At 61.0% G+C, this 20,395-nt stretch overlaps 1 protein-coding gene across 1 annotated transcript in view; it reads right to left on the minus strand.

Moving 5' to 3' along the window:
* Window positions 1-8,705: 8,705 nt before the first annotated feature.
* Window positions 8,706-20,395, minus strand: part of MAD1L1 (mitotic arrest deficient 1 like 1) — a 346,750-nt gene continuing 335,060 nt past the window's right edge. Inside the window, exon 18 of the mRNA XM_040634676.1 lies at window positions 8,706-9,227. Coding sequence (XP_040490610.1) covers window positions 9,069-9,227 — 159 coding nt within the window. The 3' untranslated portion in view covers window positions 8,706-9,068. The remainder of the gene's footprint in view (window positions 9,228-20,395) is intronic.

Genomic DNA, 20,395 nt, shown 5'->3' on the forward strand with positions numbered 1-20,395 from the left:
GTGAACAGACACACGTGTGCTTGGAGCATCGCCACAGGGAGTTTGGCCCAGAGGTGGAAGGCCATGACCACAGGGCGCAGATGGTTGGGGCAGACCCTAGACACGTCACATGGGTGGTCACACGCCGTGAACTCGAGATCAAGCTGAGCCACGCGCTGTTTCGTATGTGTGACCCCAGCAGGAGGTCGGCAGCGCCCGGCTTACGGCCGTGGGGAGCTGGGGGCGCTCCAGCTCCACGTGGCGGCACTGGGAAGAGGTGATGGGCCAGGAGGGTCCCATCGTGTCCTGCCACGGGCCCCAGATGACACAGTCTCACCCAACAGGTCACACAGTACGTGACTGAATTGATGAGGAACAGGAGTGGAGCGCGTATGCCCAAGCACCACGAACAACCCGGCCCGATCAATGATTCATGCTTCCTTCCGCTTGCTAGACGGGCTCACAACAACGTCTACACTCCGTTCTAGGTATACCGCCTTAAGTGCTTTCCAGCAGGGCTTGCCCTCCTTGAGCTCTCAGTGTCCTCGCGCCTTCGGCTGGCTGGACCGCGTCTTTGAGGAAGAGCCTGGGGCGCCTGGGCCTTCTGAGCAAGTGTGGCATCCCCTGAACACCCGCAGGCCCGGGGTCTCCCCTTCCTTCACCGCCAAGCACACCTGCTCCGAATACAGGACCGCAGCTCCCATTCATCTGCGTCTGGCCATGCTGACATTCGGCGTCCAGCTTGGAAGGGCAGACACCTGCCTCTCGCTTGTTTCCTCCAGAGCGAGTCCACCTTCCAGCCCGGATGCCCCAGGGACTCTTCCGAAGCTCACCCGCGGGTTCCTTTCAGGCGGGGTCCCTCCGCCTGCCTGCCCTCTTCCCCCTTGGGCAGGTCCTGCCTAGCGCGCCTCTCCTGGCCTCCCATCCCTAGAGTTTGTCCCCAGTCATGAGTCACAGGCTAGAAACGTGGCTCCGGGAGCCCCTCGCTGGGCCCAGGGTGGTCGGAGGCCCTGCCCGGAGGGACAGCCCGTCACACGCAATGACCTGTGTGTGACATTGTGTCCCCTCTTGAACCTGGGGCTAAGGAGGAAGACGCAGGTGACGGGCACTGTCGTGAGCAGTGAGGTCCGCCCAGCGCCTCGGCCACCCCGCAGGGCCATGTGCTTGGAGGACGTCATCGCCATCCCGGCTCAGCTGTCACACAAACCCGGTCCCCTCCTAGCGGGATCTCTGTCTCCAGGGGAGAGGAGTCTCACTGCTCTCGGCGTGGCGCCTAATATCGCTGATCTGACGAATCTATTAAGCATATTTCCCTAAATATTTAAACACTTGCACAATTAATGAATCCCAACTAGAAAAATTAACCAATAAAATTTCCCAGATATTTAGATATTGATTATAAACTTTATCAAATGCTTCTAAATGTTTAATTAAAATCACAAGCTAAATATATCAGATTTGCTTAAATTGCTTTAAGCGCCTTTACAACCAGGTACGACCTACGTGCGAAGGGCTGAGTGTCTGGGTCTCCCCCAAAGGGCCTGGAGACGGGCCCTGACCATGCTGAGGGCCTGACCCCCAGTGTGACTGGAGACGGGCCTCTAGGAGGTGGTAATGGTTGAGACCAGGCCGTGGGGCCCCGGACCTGCAGGACCGCGTCCAGACGAGACAGAGGGGACACTAGAGAGCCCTTTCTGATCTCTGCAAGGACACCACCGGCCTGAGGCTCCACCAGAACCCATCGGTGCCGGCCCCTCGTCCCTGAGATTCCGCGGGTACGGAGATGCGGGAACACAATCGTGTGGTTTGGTGGAAAGTGCGGAGCGGCGGCCCGGGTGAGTGGTCCCATGTGCGGGGTGTCCCTCAGCGAGACAAAAGCCTTACGGTTACTTACCCTGACACCAGCTGTCCGCGGTGCCTCTTCTCTGCTGTTCTCACGTCTTCCACGGTTGCCGGGACTTTCCAGAAACACGGGGAGAGACACACCCTCCATTGGCCTCGCCTGAGGGATCTGGGTTCTTCTGGAGCCCACGTCTTTCCTGTGTCCACCCCAGTGAAGCCCACCAGGGAGCTGGTTCATCCACACTGGGGGCCACCATCTGCAAGGACCTGGACGTTGTGTCCCTCAACAGCGCTCACGCCGCCCGTGGACCCACAGCGCCTCCTCGTGCTCGACAAGTAGCACCTCCCAGAGGTGGGGGGACCCTCTTCCTCCTCGGGATCTTTGTGGATTCATCTACGACCCGAGCGTGTCTCTGGCTGGAAGTCCGCGCGCGCCCCGCGCCAGGAGCCTGCGCTGTTGGCTCGTGCCCGACGCCCCTGCCAGCACCCGGCCTCTGGAGACAGGAGGGTCAGCGTCCCGGGACGGCGGCTCCAGGCTCCCGTGGAGGGGGGGAGTGCCACGAGCAGAGCTGTGGCGGCTCCGGGGCCTCCCCGGCTTGATCGCGGCGCTGCCAAGCCCGCGGGGTTTGGCATCAGTGTAAGAACACACGGATTCTCAGCGAGCATTTGTTCCGCCAACAGCAGGTTCTACCTTCTTCCTGGTTCCGCACCCGCCACAGCGGGCTGCCCCGGCGAGGGCACCGTCAGCACCTCTGAGCCCAGGTTCTCCTCCGCCACGCGGGATGACGCCTGGGGAGGCTCAACGGTGAGCCGGTGCCTCGGCTGCCAACGTCCTTGCCCTCTGCTCCCGGGCAAACGCAGGAGGCGCGAGTCACGGTGTGGCCCGGACGCCCTCGGCGGCCTTCTCGGGGATTCTGAGAAATAATCACGACGAGAGGGGAGGCCGCCATGTCCCGACAAAAGGGACCCGGGAAACAGAACACGCCGTGGGCGCCCCGCAACCGTCCAGGCGACTGGGCCCTTCCGCGAAGGAGACTGTGCATGGTAGCCTGCGCGCGCCTAGGCCGGGTCGGCTGGGTGCGCGCGGCGCAGCAGCCAGCGCGCCAAGGCCGGGCGGGGGCGGGGAGGCGCTTGCAGGCGCACGCACGCCTGCCCGCACGTGCTCCCGCGCGCACGCACGCACGCATGTGCACGTGCTCCCGCGCGCACGCACTTGAGGGGAACGGGTCGCACGTGCGCCGTCCAAAGGCGCAGGGATTGTTTCCGGGCGGGGAGCAATAAGTATGTTCTTTTCTTCCCGAGACTTTCCTACATTTTCCAAATGTCTTACGATACTGGTATGAACAAGAACTAAAAACTGCCCGGATGTTTGTTTCTTGCTAAGGAAACATCACCGCTGCGTCCTGCCAGCGGTGTGGGCGCGAGGGTCGTGCTCCCGGAGCCTGGCTCTGGGCGCTGCAGCCGTGCGGACCCGGGGCTCCCCCGGACGCGGCAGGAAGGGCGCGGGGCTGGCGTCTCTGGCCCCTCCGGCCCCGGGGCCGGGCCAGCCGCACACGGGCCAGCTCCGAAGGGGTTAAGATGCGCCACCAATGCAAATCAGGTTTAATTAATCCTTTTCATCAGTTGCAAATATACCTTCTGAACCCTATTAAAAACATGAATATGCAAATGCAGACCTTTTTAAATTCTCATTTTCGAGGACTTGGTGTTGGGGTTTGATTAGTGAATTCCGTTAACAGCCTGTAAACCTGCTGCAAAATTTAATTTCCATTTTAAGTTAAAAAAAAGAAAAAAGTCATGAAGGCTGTTGGTAATTGGGCTAATTATGGTGTTATACTAACGAGACCACACAGGGAGCACTGGCAGGTGGAGGGGGCAGCGGCAGGGCAGGTCCCAGCGGCTCCTGGGCGGGCCCCCCGGCCATCAGTCCATTTTCTAGATGTGGAGACTGAGGCTCACGGTGGAGCGGAGGCTCAGGCTGGGGCTGAGACGGCGTCGGAGGGCTACCTGGCGTCTAGGCCACCGGGTGGCAGCTGGGCTCTGGGGAGGAGGGTCCTGTAGGGAGTGGACCTGCCTTGAGCCCCCACCAGGCACCCTGGGCCCCTGTCCATGGGGGATGCCGCCCAGAGCTTCCCAGCTCTCTGAGTCCCCATGAACACCCGGGTGACCTGCTGCGATGGCCCCTTGTCTTGTTAAAGACAAGACAGTCTGACACGTGTCACGCGCACAATGAGCCTGGGATGCCCCGTGGTGGACGAGACGGTCCTGTCCCCACGGAGGCATGCTGTGGGCACAAAGACGACACCGGATTGCCCAGACGCGGTGCGCGGTAAAATGAACGTCTCATTAATTATTTATATTGACTACACGTTGAAATGATATTTTGGAATCCCTGGCTTCAGTAAAACATATATTTTAAACTTAGTATCACCTGTTTCTTCTTACTTTTTCAGTGTGTCTCGTGAACAAGGTCAAAATGCACGTGTGTGGTTTGCGTGTTATTTCTGCGGGTTCCCGAGAAGACACGAGCCGGGTGAAAAATGCGTGTGCCGTGTGTCGTGGAATGTGCGTACTGCCTGTATGTTGTCGATGAAATATGCATGAGGATGGTGCCAGGGGCCGGGAGCAGCCGCAAGGAGGGATCGGCCGTTGTAGCGAATGCCACGGGGTGGGGCTTAAACGGGAATTCTCTCTCACATCCTGGCGGCTGGGAGTCTGAGGTCAGGGTGTGTGTGGAGCTGGCTTCTCCTGAGGCCTCTCTCCGTGGTGTGCAGACGCCGAGTTCTCCCGTGTCCTCGCATGGTTGTCCCCCATGCGTGTCTCCTCTTACAGGACCCCAGCCCGCGGGACCTCACTTTACCTTAACCCCCTTTTCATAGACCCCATCTCCAAAGACATCACGTTCCAAGGTCCTGGGGCTCGAACCTGCGGATTTGGGGAACACAACTCAGCCCCTCACAGAGGTGGGTCAGGTGAGACTCAGGGACGCCAAGACACGATGGGACTGGCGGGTCCAAGGCACCCGAGGAGTCCCGGTCTGAAACAGCCACCAGTTAGAAACCCCCCAGAACTCCCTCATTCTGGAGCCTAGCGTAAGGCGGGGACCAGAACCACAAGAAGAAGGTTTACGAGCAAGACGTATGTGTTTGTTTGAATCTGGGACTTAGTGCATCTTTGCGTTTGGTTTGTTTTTTAAAACAATGACCACAATGGCTCAGAACTATGGCTGTTCTGAGAAATGCTATCAATTTGACTTTAAAATGAGAATCTGGTGTTTGTGTACATTATTGTTTTCAATAAAACTTCCTAATGTTTTAGAAAGAACAACACAACCCCGGTGAATGCATCAGTAGACGCTTCCGTGGAAAATCTCCAAGACAATGAGGTGAGAACAAGGAAGCGGCAGGAAAATCCGCAGCCACTGTGCAAACCCCACACGCCCCGCGAATCCTGTGTGCTTCTGTGTGTCCGTCTGTTAGGAGTGCACGTCCATCCACGGACGGAAGGGGCTGGGACGGGCTGAAGGGCAGCTTTATGTTGAAAATACATTCAACAAGACGGAGGGCGGCTGCACTCAGACCCGCGCTCCATCACCGGCCCCCGTGCTGTGTGACTTCGGGCAAGGCCCTGCCCCTCTCTGGCCTGGAGCAGGAATTAGAGCAGTTTGGCAAAGCCATGGGTCCTCACTGTGAGTGCACGCATGCACACAGCCGTGTACGTGCAAAGACACACACACACTCATATGTGTGCACTGACACGCAGTCCCGCATGTCCACACACCTGGACCTTGCTTGGCTCTGGAGTCCTGGTGACGTTTAACTGTGAGGGAAACGGGCCAAGTCGGACCCAGGAGCTGGGGTTTTGCAGAACTTGGTCCGGAGGTCTGGGCACGTGACCCGAGGCAGGTCCCTGCCCCTTCTGGACCCCGCCTCCTCCAGGACAAGCATGGGAAGCTGGCGCCACTATGGGATGGGGAAGAACTCACAGGTGGGAGGGAGCTTTGTGAACCGGGGAGTTTGTGGGCTTTGCAGCCTCAGGGCAAATGCGGATTCCGATTGGGTTGGTCCAGGCAGGCCCCCAAGAACCTGCATCTCTAACCGGCTCAGGGCTGCTGCCGCTGTTCCCTGCAGTTGTAGAGGGAGGCTGAGTGCGGCTGGGGGGCGGGGGTCCCGCGGAGGACCCAGCAGGCGGCGCTGTCCTCCCCGGAGCCTCCGGGAAGCTGGAAGGAACCTTGTCGCACTCAAATCCTGTTACATCCTGGCAATTAGAATTTATCGCTGTGGCACTAATCCCTTAAAATTAGTCATTAGCGGCTTAAGAACCATTTAGCGTCGGGTGCCCACTAATGAGTTGGCACAAGTGGGGATCTGCCAGGAGGAACCAGAACTTTCGTGGCTTGGAGGCTGGGACCTGGGCGGGGCCACGCTGTGTGCTGTCTGTGGCTCCCTGGGTGGGCGGCCCCAGGGGTCTGGTCCAACTCCAGCAGCAGGTGCCTGAGTGAGCCCAGGGCTTGGGGTGCTGGCAGGAACTGTGCCCCCGTCCCACCTGGGAGAGCTGGCCTCACCTGCGCCTGCCTGCTTCTTCCTGGAAGGGAGCACAGCCACCGTCCCCTGCTGGCTGGCCTTGTTGGCGCTGGGTGGGTGGGCCGGGCCCCAGGGGCTCTCCAGCTGGAAGAGGCCTTGGAGACCCTCTCTCTGTGGAGGGAGGACGTTGGGGGCCGTAGCAGGGACAAGGCCCACATCTGGGCGTCTGGACCCGAGGGAGGGCCTTGGGTGGATTTTAGCTGCCTGGTGCCCACCCTGCCCTCCTACGGAAGCAGGGACGGCGGGCGGGCGGCCCAACTCCGCCAATCTGAGACCTAGCCGGCACCCTAACTGGAGAGGTGGCAAAAGCCTCGGGGACGGGTTAGGAATCCTTTGGGTTGGAGGTGGTAGTGGAGTCCTGCCGCTGGGGGGCCTCACGGCATGTCGGGTGGTGGGTGGGTGGTGGCCATGGGGTCATGTGTCCACCAGTGGGAGGAGGGACTGTGGTGTGATGCTACCCAGTTCCTCAACCCTGACCCAAATCCTTCCAGAACATTCCTCTCTTGCCCAGGTTGGCATTGTAACAGTACGCCCTTGGGGAGCATTCACTGGTCTCTCTGCTGCCCACAGACCCCCTTCTGGCCTGTCCCTCAAGGCTCAACCTGCTGCTGGGGCCCAACTAGGCCCCACTTCCTAAGCCAGCTCAGCAAGAACCGGCCACCCTCCCACCGCCCTGGAGGGTGGCGGTCTGCAGGCAGGGATGACCCACACGCACGAGGGCCTCAAACCCCACCCCTCCCACGCCACCCTGAAGGCTTCCGATGGTGCAGGACAAGAGATCAGGGACGTGGCTCGGGCTGATGTGTCCCCAGCACCAAGAACAGAGCCTGGCACAGAACGGCTGCTCACGACGGTCCGAGTGGACGAATCCACCCCGAAGGCTGGACCCCAGGGGCTTCCTCCCCATGCCCTGCTCTGGGGGCTCCAGTGGCTCCCATACAGGGAGCGGGGTTTTGAGTGCTGCCCGTGAGACAGGACGCAAGCATGCTGGGGGCTCGCAGCTATGCTGCTGGGACCCCAGAGCTCACCTCAGGCTGTGGAGGGCAGAAAGCCCCCCACGCTGGGCCGGAGTCCCTGTCCAACTGGCTCACGGCCCTGGACGCCCCTTGACCACACCAAGCCTGTTTTCTCATCCGCAGAGTGGGAACAACAGAGGACCCTACCCCACTCCCCCACCCCGCCATACTGTGATCAAAGGAGCCAGGGGGCTCGGGGTCCTAGCAAGAGAGCCTGGTGGACCTGCGGCTGACCTTGGTGGTGCCCCTGGGGCCTGGGCAGGCCGTGTCTCTGTCTGAGGCACACGTCCGTGGTCCAAGCTCCGGAGCTGAACAGCCCCAGCCTCCTTCAGCTTTGCTGGGCGTGGGGGTCAGGGTGTGGGGGGTGCAGCCCAAGCCAGCCCAAGCCAGGGTGTGAGCCTGGAGGTGACACGCAGGGCACGCTCTCCTTGGGCTCTAGGGAGCAGGTGGACCCAGTCCGGCCCTCACCGCCCACCGCCAGCGGCCTCGGGACCCACTGCTCTGCAGAGCCGACTCGGTGAGGCTGCTCCCCCCACCTCTGCTGGGCTCAGATAGCAAGCTCACTGCATGACATGGTTGCCGCGCCCGCAACAGGGCGGCTGACGTCAGGACTCATTTTCCCCATGACTGGCGACAGGCCCGGTGTGCTGAGCTGTGCATGTCAATGAGGCGGGGCTCCAGCCTCCCATGCCAGGCAATCCGTCTTCTATCCCCCCAACCTCCTGTGCTGGGGGCAGACCACCACCACAGCCCCCCGGGCAGTGGGCCCCCTCTCAGGCCAGAGCCATGAGCACAGAGGCCAAAGTCCCGCCCACACTTGCAACGTGGCCCCTTCTCACGCAGGCAGCCCCCAACCCCGTGCCCCCAGCCTGGCCTGCAGGAACCTCAGCCCTGCGTGCCGGGTAGGTGCACGCTGCTGGTTCCGAGGGCACCAAACCAAGGAGCATGTGACTGTGGAAGCGCTGGCCTCTCCCGGGGGGCCTGGGGTTTCGGGAGACCCCACTCCCATTACAGGCCCAGCCAGTCCTTGCCGCCAGCACTTATGTGGGGGGCTTGGAGCTGCCTTCCTGGCCGGCATCGAGGCTGCAGACCGGTCCATTGGGCAGGCGGCCGACCGGAGCTGGAGTCGGGGAGGTGCCTTGACCACTCTGCTCCCCTGAGCACCTACTCCCTTTCCTCTGCTGGTGACAGCGGCTCCTGGGCTGCCTGTCCCCTGGTACCCAGGGACTGCCCTGGGCCACACAGAGGGTCGGCAGCTCAGACACACACAGCGAGCCGGGCAGGGTAGCCAAGCAGCAAAATTTATTTCATGAGGAGCAGGGACGTCAGCTGGCAGCCCCCCAATATGGCTGGGTTTGAGTGGCACACGGGTGGGGGTACACACTGGGGAGGGGCCTGGAAGCGGGCCCAGACAGCACTGCCCCAGGTCTCGGCTCTGAGCAGCAGCACCGAGCACTGTCCTGGGGAAGGAGGAGGATGGAGCCCCTTCCCTGCAGAGTGGGCGGTCTCCGGGCAGCGCGGCCCCCGCTGGCTGCAGGTGCGCTCACGGGGTCCTGGGCTGAGGCTGGGCTGGGCGTGTGGGGGGCGGCTGCCCACTTCCACCGTGCAGCTGAGGTGACGGCCGCTGGGCACACGGCTGAGCTGCAGGCTAGGCCACGGTCTGGCGGCTGAAGAGGTCGAGGGTGAGGGCGCTGAGGAAGGCCGGGATGCTGTCCTGCCGCAGCAGGTGCAGCTCGATGAGCTCCTGCACCGTGTGCGAGAACGCCGTCTCCAGCAGCTGCATCTTGGCGCCCGAGGGTCCCGTGGCCTGCGAGGTGGGCAGGAGACAGGAGGACAGCGGTCAGTGTGGTGGTGGCCGGGGGTGCCCCGTCCCCTCCCCCAGGCCCCCCTGTGACAGGTTAGGGAGCAGCAGAGACCCTGTCCTGGGAGCGGTGGGCCAAGCTGCCCCTGGAGGGTCACTGCAGGCGGGGGCCAGACAGGCACGGCGCTGCCCTGTGCCCCGCAAGGCCGGGCGTCTTCCCTTCCCAGCGGGTGGGGGTCTCACCCACATTTCCGGTATCTAGGAGACAGCTCCTCCGGGTTGGCCTGGCCAGCCCTCCCCATCCTCAGACCCCAGCCTGCACGCCCCCCAACAGCACCGGAAGGCTCCGAGGCGCTCTGGGGGGGGGTCCGACACACCCTTCCTGTTCCACAGATGAACAGCGGAGGGGCTGGAGCCGCCCCAGGGAGGCGTCTGCCATCCGGGTGGTACGTGGGGCTGTTTCTGGAGTTCACATCCCATTTCCTCCCCATCACACCATGCTGGCCATGGAAGAGGGGGTTCCCACTGGCAGCACTGCTGGGAACCTAACCCCACTCAGTAGGCCTTGCTGCAAATGCCCCTCTGGGCCTCAGTTTCCCTGTCTGTGCAGTGAGGGAGCAGGAGTCTGGAGTTCTGCTGACCTGTAGGAAGTGACTATGAGGTGTCGGGGGGTCGGACAGTTCCGGAGAACACAAGGGGGGGTGTGGTCCCAGCCTTAGGCACTGCGGAGGCCGTGGAGGAAGACGAGTCTATCCCATGGTGACTGAGACCAGCCTCCAAATGCCTCATCTCCAAGCACTGTGTGGGACCCAGGGCAGGGCCCCCAAAACCAGCTGGCCATCCCCTTATGTGCAAATGAGGAGTCCAAGGCCCCGAGAGCTGGGGCCCCCTGGGTTGCAGGGCAGGTCTGGGCAGAGCCGGGCCTGGGCCACAGGGCTGGCACTCCTGGCCAGGTGCTCCTGGGGAGGGGGTATAGGTCAGCCAGGGGTGCTGGGCTGGAGGTGTGGACAGAGGCCTGAGGGTGCCTGAGCACTTAGGCATGGGGCTCACAGTGCCTGGGAGACTCCCAGAAGCAGGGGGAGGCTGCCTGACCCTGGACTGCACCTTGTCCGCCCTGACATGGGCCTCACCTGCCAGCGAGCTCCAGCCAGGTGAGTAGGAACGCCTGGGGCCCATGCTAGCCCCCAGGAATGGCCCCCAGCGGCAGCAGGTGTGGGGGACCGTTCAGGGCTCTTGCCTTCTGGATGAGCTGGGGGCATGGGCCAGGGAAGATGGGGGTGCTTACCAGACAGAAGCCTGCGGCCCTTGCAACCCCATTCAGCGAGGTGGGCGGCACTGGTGGGACGGCTTAAGGGGTGTCAGGATCTGAGTGGGGTGTACATGCAACCTGGTCAGCTCAGGGGTGGGCTGAGTCCCACTCCTGATGACAGAGGACCCCTCCTTCCTGGACAGCTCTCACCAGGAAAGGCTTCTCTCCAGGGACCCCAACCCGCCCGCTCCCTGCTGCTGCCGCAGGGGGCACCTGTTGTACCAAGACTGTCGACGATGAGCAGAGAACTGACAGCCACTGGCTGTGGCCCGTCTGGGGGGCTGGGACGTGGCCCACGTGGCTGGCACTGTCGCCCCGGGGCCCGGCAGGAGCTGGCACGCTGCTCCCGCCCATAGAACACTCACTCTCACCCCATGCGGCTGATGGAGGGTCCACGTCCACAGCCTTTGTAACTCCTACAATCCGGGGACAACCCGACGAACGCTCCAATCACAACGTGGGCAAATGATCCGAAGGGGCGTGTCTCCAGAGAATACGTGCAGGTGTCCGATGAGCACGTGAAACCCCACGCAGCATCACCAGTGTGTAGGGAAGGGCAAGTCGAGGCCACGGGAGACGCCTGTTCACGGCCACGAGGACGGCCATGACCCATGACACGCGGCAGCAAGTGCCGGCCAGGACACGGAGCGGCAGGCCCCTGTGCAGGGCTGCTGGGAACGGAAGTGGCGCACCCACCGGGGAGAGCGTTGCGGCAGCTCCGCAGGGGTGCACAGCGGGGAGGAAGAGAGCCTCTGTCCACACAGACCCCTGCACACGGGTGCTCACATTTCTGAGAGCCCAGAGGTGGGAACACCGTCAGCGGAGGAGCAGGTAAACGAAACGTGGGGTGTCCCCCAGCGGGATGGGACTCGGTCACTGAAAGAACGAGGCTCTGACCCCGTTACACCGCAGATGTGCCCCAAACACGTGCTAAGCAGACACAGACCACCGTGCTCGCATGCGGTCACCGATCCGCGTGCACAGAACGGCAAGGACATGCGGTGGAAAGTGGGTCCGTGGCTGCCAGGGGCCGGGCTGGGGGCAGGACGCGGCATGGCTGCCGTGGGGGCGGTCCTCTGCGCTGTGATGAGAGTCCTAGGATTTGATCGCAGTGGAGGCTGCACAGCTCACAGCAACTACACGGACGCGAACGTCAGCGGCTGGACTGTGCGGCGTGGGAACGGCCGCCCACGGAGTGGGAGCACAAGCAGCCCCTCGGCCCGGGCAGCCCGGTTCACCCCAGCACACCGCGGGCCTCAGGCCTGGCCCAGCCACGCAGGCGTGGACCCCTGTGTTCCAGCCCCAGCCTGCCCACGAGGGGGAGGTGGGCTCCCTCCAAGACCCCAGGAGCTGGAGCCAGCTCTGCCCGGCCTCCGAAGGCTCACCCTATGGGCCCCCCGAGTGGCCTTTAGAGCTTGCAGTGCCGGCGTCTGCCGGGCTCCCCCGTCTGGTTTGCTGTGTAGACGCTCCCTTGCGGCCTCACCGGGGCGCCCACCCCTCCCTGAGCGGCCGACCCTGTTCCCTTGTCCGCTCCTACATTTAGCCTTGTCATAGTTCAACACAAACCATTTTTAAACAAAAGTAAGAGAAACCACTCTGACCTTTTACCAAGAAAATCCTTTCATTTCTGCCTTCTGCTCAATTCTGAATTTCTTCCCCTAAATGTCAGAGGGGCTGATTCTCTGCAGCTGTCGGGGGGAGAAACCGACGCCGGGCAGGGGGGCGGTGAGGGAGGCCACGGTGCTCTCCTGGCTCGGCAGCGAGTGACAACTGTCCCCTAAACCGGGGACCTTCACATTGCACTGTGGCCCTGGCCAGGACCCCCGCCCACCTGGGATGGAGGTGGTCTTCTGCCAGCTCGGACGTAAGAACGGCGCTCTCCGCGAGCCTCCCCAGATCCCCGTGGGCTGTGCGGCCCTGACCGAGCTTGGTTTACACGCATCACACGTCCCTCGCGGCTTCCAGCCCGAAGCCCTGTCTCGAGGAACAGCACGACTGAACACCAGCCAGCGCGAGGCCCATCTCGGACGCCTCAGTCCACACGCCCGGAATTCAGGAGGCACCGACGCTGCGCCGGGCCAAGTGTCGCTCCAGGACAAGGACACGGTGACACTGGCTGTGCCCACCGAGCCGTGGGTGGCCTGGAAGGAGGTGTGACGAGGGCTATGTTCTCATCTCTACCCAAATCAAGGCAAAGCCGAGGGTTTGCGACCTGCCAGCCGCCACCGGCCGCGCCTGCCCATTCCGTCGGAAGGGCCGAGTCCTCACTCAGAAGCCGTGTGGAGCCAGGTGGCTGGAATGTGCCCCTGAATGACGCGGTGCTGATCAATCCCTGCTAGGCTCCGTCATGTTCAAATACCACCCGGTCCCCAGGTACCTTGTAAATCACTCTAATTAGGGGCTGTTCACTTAAAATTAGAGAGCAATTTTTTAAAAAGCAAATTGCCCAGTAAGACGTGTTGCTGTGGCTAGAAATATTCATGGGCTGATGGCTGCGTCTCTGCCTCCTCTGCCCCCGGCGTCTGGGAGTGACAGGCTGCAGTGCGGCTGGCAGGCGCCCTGTGGCGCGTGGGGCACTGCGCCATAACGTGGCCTGCGCTGCCCACCGCGGGACCTCGCCTCGGGGCCGCCTCCTCCCTCTGGACAGCAGGGCCGGGCCTACCTCGAAGGGCTCGGCCCAGACCTCGGCGAGCAGGTCTGTCTGCCTCAGTGTGTGTCCGTGGAGAAGGGCCAGCTCAGGGGCGCTGGAGGCATCATGGGTGGGGGGCTCTGCCGCTGCGGGTTGGCGTGAAAGGACGTGTGCAGGGCTTACACGATGCCTGGCTCCAAAGGGGCTTGTTAAATGCAGTCTGGCTGCCCCTCAAGCCTGTGGCGTCCCAGCTGGCAGGTGCTCTGTGACGCTCCTGTCATGAGATGCCCTGAGTAGGGACCTGCCCCCCCCCAAAGCAGAGACAAGAGCTCCCCGTCAGTGGTCCCCTCCCGAGCCCCCCAACTGTAGGGGGTGGTGAGGCTTGCAGGAAGGGCGTAAGCATGAGGGGATGCCCGTCACGTGCAAGATCACCGTCTGCTGAGGGCACCGAAGACAGTCTTGTAAGTGAAGGAGGAGGAGGAATCCAGACGTTACCCCACGGCAAGGTGCGGGTTCTCGAATCCTGGTCTGGACAGACGAGATGTGCACAGTGCAACAAAATTATAAAACAGGGAGTAGAAATGCTACTCTCTCGGGACACGGGGAGCTGAGTCTCATTTCTGTGAGATGGGGGCATCACGCCTTGTCACAACAAGGTTTTACCGCCTCCCGGAGGGAAACGCCAGACAACCCGGAGCATCTTGGGGTCTGAAAACGGAAGCACACATCACGGTGACTCAGGAACCCCAGCTCAGCGTGCGTGAGACACGAGAGGTCATGTGGCACACTTTGTGACCTGTGGGTCGAGTGAGATGAAACGAGCCATCATGGCTTGCAGGGCACACCGGGCAGAGCTCCGGGGAACACGGAGCACCGGGTGCCCTGCTGGAGAGGAGGGGTGGCCTGCCAGGCGATGAGGCTCTACCTTGAGAGACCAGAGAAAGAAGCGAAGGGTCAAGAGCAAGGGGCATAAATGAAATTGAAAACAGGAGACAGAGTTACTGAAACTAGAGGCTGGTCCTTTGAAAAGCAGCAAAAACATTAGTGGAAACAGGAAGAGAAAAGACAGAAGTGGCCAATATCAGAAATGAGATCTTGGAGCTGTTACAAGAATAATAAGAAAATGCTACGAAAAACCGTTTATGCCCACAAATGCGACAGCTGGGAACGGAGCAATCCCTTGAACACCAGGGAGCACCAAAGCTCAGCTGAGACGAGGTAGAAACCCCGAGCAGTCCTACAGCCACCGGAGAAATCGGGTTTGTAATTAAGAAGCACCTCCAAAAGAAATCTCCAGTCCCAGCTGGTTGCACTGGAGGATTTTATCGGATATTTAACCGAGAATTAACATACAGTCCCTTGCAGAAAACAGAGCAGAGGAAATACTTCCCTGTGCAGAAGCATTTTCACCCGATACCCACACGCACAGCAGAGAAAGGTCAGGACAGGCCGCTCCCGTGAACTGAGGTCACAAACCCTCCACAGACCTCAGCCAGTTTAACCTGGCAACGTACACCAGATTACCACACCCAGACCAAGGGCTAGTCGTTTGTGCGTGAGGCTGGCGCGACACTTGAAAACCAGTCAGGGTAAGCCGCCGTGACAGCAGGCGGCGAGCGGGCCCCAGGAAAGCCTCGGACAGAAGCCACGTCCACTCCCAATGAAAACCCTCAGCAGCCTGGAAGGGACACCGGCAGCCGCCTCGGGGAGCAGACAGCACGGTCCTGGTTCTGGGGGCGGCACAGCCACGTCAGTGACACCACAGAGCTCCTTGAAGGACAGCCACGCAACCACACAAGGGCTCGGGCCGTCCCAAGGAGGGAGGAGGCTGGCCTCTGCCCCAGATGGTTCTGGGGCAGCTAGATGTTTCTAGTTACATAGACAAGGAAGAATTTCGACTTAAACCTCACACCTCATGCAAAATATAACTGAAAATCTATCATGGACTTAAACATAACACATTTAAAAAAAAACACACTTAAAAACACAGAGAAGTAACATTTCAGGATCTGAGACCAGGCCAAGGATTCTCGGACTTGTGGCCCTAAAGCACAATCCATAAAATAGAACAGAGACGGACACACCGGACGGACCTCGTGAACACTGCCACCGTTTTCTCCCGAGAGACCCAAGAGCAGGAGGGGACAGGCCCGCCTGGGAGGAGGTGTCGCGAGTTGCACGAGTGGCCCAGGGCTGGCATTCCCGTGTCCTGGCTCCTCCTGCAAGGTCAGGCGCACCGAGGGGCCACCATGTGGGGTTGAGCCGGGCTCCCCTCCTGCACAGCCCCGGGCACGGCTGCAACAGCCTGTTTATCTCTGTGACTCCCTGATACCGGCTCCACTTTATTCCCAGGACGTGAGGGCAGCGAGGCAGCCACAGTCAGGACAGGATGGCGGGTGAGGCACGGACAGCAGCCCCATGCGGCCCTGCGGCCTCACCTCGCCCACACGTGCTCAGATGCCCAGAGGCCGGCTCTCCGCTCCCTCACCGGCTCCCCCACCGGTTCCAGGTGGAAGCTCGTGGCTGCAAGGCCCGGGGGAGGCAGGCTGATGATTGGTGGCTGTCTTCAGTGGCATGAAGACTCATGTTCAGCTCTGTGGGCAGCAGGTACCTAATTGGACACAGCTCCAGGCGGCCCTGCTTGCTCTGAAGCCTGGCCGCTCCCATCTCGGCCTTGTCCTCGGCGCTGCCCTGGGGCCTTCGTGTAGGAGTGAGGGCACGGGAACATGGGGACAGCTGTGTGGTGCCCCCTTCAGTGGGCACAGGGGAGGGGCTATGCGGGGACAAGGTGGGGCGGTCACCATGGGCCAGCGGTCACCGAGAGTGCCTTGTGCTCCTGCCCGCACCCCTCCCTGCCACCACTCCTGTGCACCCTGCGCCTTCGGGGGTAAACAGCATCCCCACACCCTGACGCTGCCTGCCCAGCGGCTCTCCGCTGACCCTTCCACCTGGGCAGCCTCCTCTGGGTGCCAGCCCAGTGGCACGGAGGTCCAACATCTGGGCCCTCCAGTGGGTTAGACCTAGCTTCTGACCTTGGCCTCACACCAGGAAGCTTTCCAACCCTGGGCACTCTGGCAAACCTCGGGTCCCGCGTGCACGCCAGGCGTGGCTAAGGAGACACAGAGGTCAGGTGTGCGAGGGCTCCTGGCTCGAGGGGACACACACAGTGGAGACCCGCTGCAGCCCAGTCCACAGGCGATGGGGGCGGCCGCGCGGGGGACGGGTCTTCCACCACGAGACGGTGCCCCCCCCAGCCGCCGGGACCAGGCCCGTGCACCTGGGCTGCACGCACACACCTGCTCTCAGAGCCGCTGGAGGAGGGTCTCGGCACTGATCAGGCGGTGAGAGTATCAAAGCGCTCCCTGCTTCAGAGAGAGTCTGCGTTTCTCAAGCTGAGAATCTGACACATCCCCAGAGCTGTCATGTGCTCACAGGTATCGGGGGAGAGCGGCTTCGCCACGTCCATCAGGAAATCACCTTGAACTTCCGTGCTGGAGAAAGCCCCGTGAGCTTGCACTGCAGGGGTCCACGCTCACCCTTGTCCACACTCACACCCAGAGAAAGGGCACGTAAACAATGAAACGTAACCGTGGTTAGCTCAGAGAGCAGAGACGAAATGTGGCCCCTTAGGGCTTTCTGCACTTCCCAGATTTTTCTGTGACTGCACATTTTATCGGTAATCAGAAAAAGCCCTATTTAAATTATATCTACGGGAGCTGAGGAGTTCTGAGAACACGTGAATAGGCACACACACTGTCCTTGCCACAGACACGTGCACATGTGGGCCTCGCTGGCAGGCTGGGGCCCAAGGACGCCCTGTGCCTGGGACTGTCGCCACCTGCTGGTCTGCAGGGCTAGTGTGGGCTCGGCCCTGGAGGGGCACCTGGCTGGCTCCCTCCCAGAAGCACCCCTCCTGTGGGCGCGCGGAGGTCAGCTGCTCCCTGCCCCGAGGCGCCCTGGGCCACAGGGCCACACCCAGCGTGGCTGCGGGTCGTAGCGTAAGTCGCCGTGCTGCCTGGTCAACCTGTGCTCTGTGTGGGGAGACGGCATTCCTCCTCCATGCTGGCTACTAGGACGGTTTTCTCAGCTGACACGCAGCTGCTCCTACTGTCTAGAAGACCCTGTCCCACCCCCCGACCCCAACTGCGCCAGCCCCTCCAGGCCACCAGCCACCCTGGGGGCTTGGTCTCCCTCAGTGTCCACTGTCACTGCCCCCTCACCCTTGAGGCCAGGCTGGCTGTGGAAGCTCTTCCCGCCGCTGCCGCCGCCCACGGGCGCCCCAGAACGCCCTGCACACCCCCGGCTCTGGTGCACGGCTCGTCCTGACCCACTGGTGTCCCTCAGGGACGGCGGGTGGGTGGGCAGGGTGAGGCCGTTCTTCTCGGGGCCGCCTACGTGGGCAGGCCCGGGCAGACGCTGCCGCGCGAGCCAACAGGCAGAGGGACACGGTGGCAAGTGGGTCAGGACGAGCTGGACAGAATGCTGAGGAGGCTGTCCCGGCATGAAGTTCCAGAGAACGCGCTGGCAAAGAGCATGTCCAGCACGGGGGGGAAATCACTCGCCCAATTATCCCTGCTTAATTGTGCTGAGAAAACGCCTCAATGCTGCATGTCCTAATTATACCGGCGTTGCTGGAATTACCGTCCCGGCGAGGGGCGACCTCTCCCAGGCGTGATTTGCGGGGAGGGCGAGGCCAGGCGCCCCCACAGTTGCAGAGCCATCTCAAGCCCACAGTTATTATTATTACTCTATTTATACAGCGCCGCGTCTCTCCTGCGGTGCTCCAGTTTGCGCAGCTGTTCCCGCAGCCTCACGAGGGAGGGGCAGGAGGGCGCACGCAGGCGTGAGGACCCAGGGTCCCTCCCAGCAGGCCTCGCCCATCACAGGGCATGGGCGCAGGGCCAGGCTCCCTCCGGCTTCCCACTCCTGGCCCAGGCCTCCTTCCCAGTCCTGCTCACAGACAGGACCCCCGGCGGGGTGGGAATGTGTGGGGAGTCCCGGGACACAGACACGGTCACGGGAGGAAAGTGGGAAGAACTGCAGGGGCTGGGGGCCAAGTGCAAGGAGCCACGGGAGGGCTCTGAAGGCCCGGCGTTCTGGAAGAGCCTGGGCTGGCTGGACCTCATCCGTCAGATGGGCTGGACCACGCATCCTCCGAGGGCCCCCAAGTGCAACGACCCAGACCACACAAGAACGTGTAGGAAGCCCCTTATCTCCCCTATCCAGACAAGCTGGGCCGTGCAGAGTGACTGTGTGTGGAGCTCACGGGGCAACTGAGTTGTCTGAAGAGTGACTGACCGGCTGCAGGAACGGCAGTGACCGAGCCAGAGACTGGGGCCCCAGTCGTGGCCGTCCCTCCCACTGGCTGTGTGACCGTGGCACCTCACCTCACCTCTCTGAGCTGACTTCCCGCAGTGTAACAGGGCACGTGGTGTCTGTGCTCCCACCTTGGACATTAACTCACTCATGTCGCGTCAGACTGACGAAGCAAGCTGCCACGTCACAAGCTGTCCACGTCACGGGGAACTGAAGGGGGGCCTCTGGCCCGTGGCCCGTGAGGAACTGAGCGTTGCCCATACCCGTGTGAGTGCACTTGGGAGCCAGTCCCTCCCCAGGAGACTCGAGGTGGCTGCAGCGCTGACCTTTGAGACCGTGGACCTTCAAGAGCCACCTGCCACCATGCTTGCTCCGTGACAGATGGCTGACACAGGAGGACAGAAAAGAAATCCTTGAAAAAGAACAGCCCCAAACACCTGAACGTGATCCGAGAAGTCTGCCGAGCCCCAAGCACAGAAGGGAAGTGAAGGAAATGAGCCAAAGTGTATCATGATCCTCAAAACGGATAAATCCACATCTTAAAAACAGAGGAAAGCAGACACATGACCACGGAGGCGCGAGGACGGGGGCACCACGGAGGCGTGGCGCCGGGGGAGCAACTCCTGACAAGTACAGAAAGAACAACAAAACCGAAACCAGTGAACCCGGAATTCCACCCAAGTGCCGTTCAGCATGTGAGAAGGGTCTCAGGACGACGGAGCTGGACATACGGGCTCACACGGAGCGCAGGGAGAGGGCCTCGTCCCGTCAGCGGATGACACGTGACAACAGCTGGTCCCTTGAGTCTCTTCGCAGGACGACCGGGCGCTCACACAACAATCGTCAGTGTGTCGTGAGGCTCATCGTATGTGCGCCAAGTGTGCTTCAAGGGGCGCGCTCGGCAGGACGACACGAGCCGGGTCGGCGGGGTGCGTGCAGACAGGGTGGGTGCAAGGGGGTGCTCACTCCCCATGTCACGTGAAGGCTCAGAGAAGACGCACACGGCAAATGTGGCAGCAGCCCTCAAAGCAACACAAGGAATTACAGATAAAAAGTCAAAGAACGAGACACAAGACTTTGTACAAAATGTTCAACAATCCAGAGGAACAGTGAGCTGACGGGCTCGAACCTGGTCAGAGCAGGAATCGGCGTAGACGCGAATGGTCGAAAGACCCCAGCAGAAAGGCAGGGGCTGCAGACTGGACACAGACGCAAGGCTCGGCCACACGTGGCTCTAGGAAACACGACGCGAACACGAGGACATGAGTAACTTTGAAGCACAAGGATGAAGAAGATGTGCCACACGCCCCGTCGCCAGGACCTGGAGTCCTGTGTGGACGTCAGACAGGGTGGACTTCAGAGCAAGGAGTGACACGAGGGATGAAGGTCGTTCGAAATGATAAGGGACTAATTTACACACGGAGTAAGAAGTGACAGAAACAGGAAAAGGAACAGACAAATCCAGGTTTACAGTCAGAGATGTCAACGCCTGTCACTCTTTAATTGATAGAAAAAACAGAAAATCGGCAAGATTCTGATAGATGGGAGATAAGAGATTTGACAATATTATCAGAGACCTTGACGTAACTGACATTTATAGCACAGAATACACATGATTTTCAACTACGTTTACCCAGATAGAAAACATCTTGGACCTTAAACAAATTTCAGTGACTTTAAAAGGATTCCTGTCATGCAAAGTGTGTTCTCTGACCACAGTGAAGTTAAGCCAGAAACTAGTAACAGAAAGTATGTGGAAGTTTTCACAGTTTTTGGGAACTTAATAACCTACTTCTGAGAAACCTCTGGGTCAAAGAAGAAACCAAAAGGGAAACCGCTAAGTAATGTGAACTGAATGAAGATAAGAACAAAACATCAGAATTTGTGGAATGACTCAAGCGGATCCTGGGGGAGAATTTA

The sequence above is a fragment of the Ursus maritimus genome, unplaced genomic scaffold, assembly GCF_017311325.1.
Source record: "Ursus maritimus isolate PB19 unplaced genomic scaffold, ASM1731132v1 scaffold_2, whole genome shotgun sequence".
Lineage (NCBI taxonomy): Eukaryota > Metazoa > Chordata > Mammalia > Carnivora > Ursidae > Ursus > Ursus maritimus.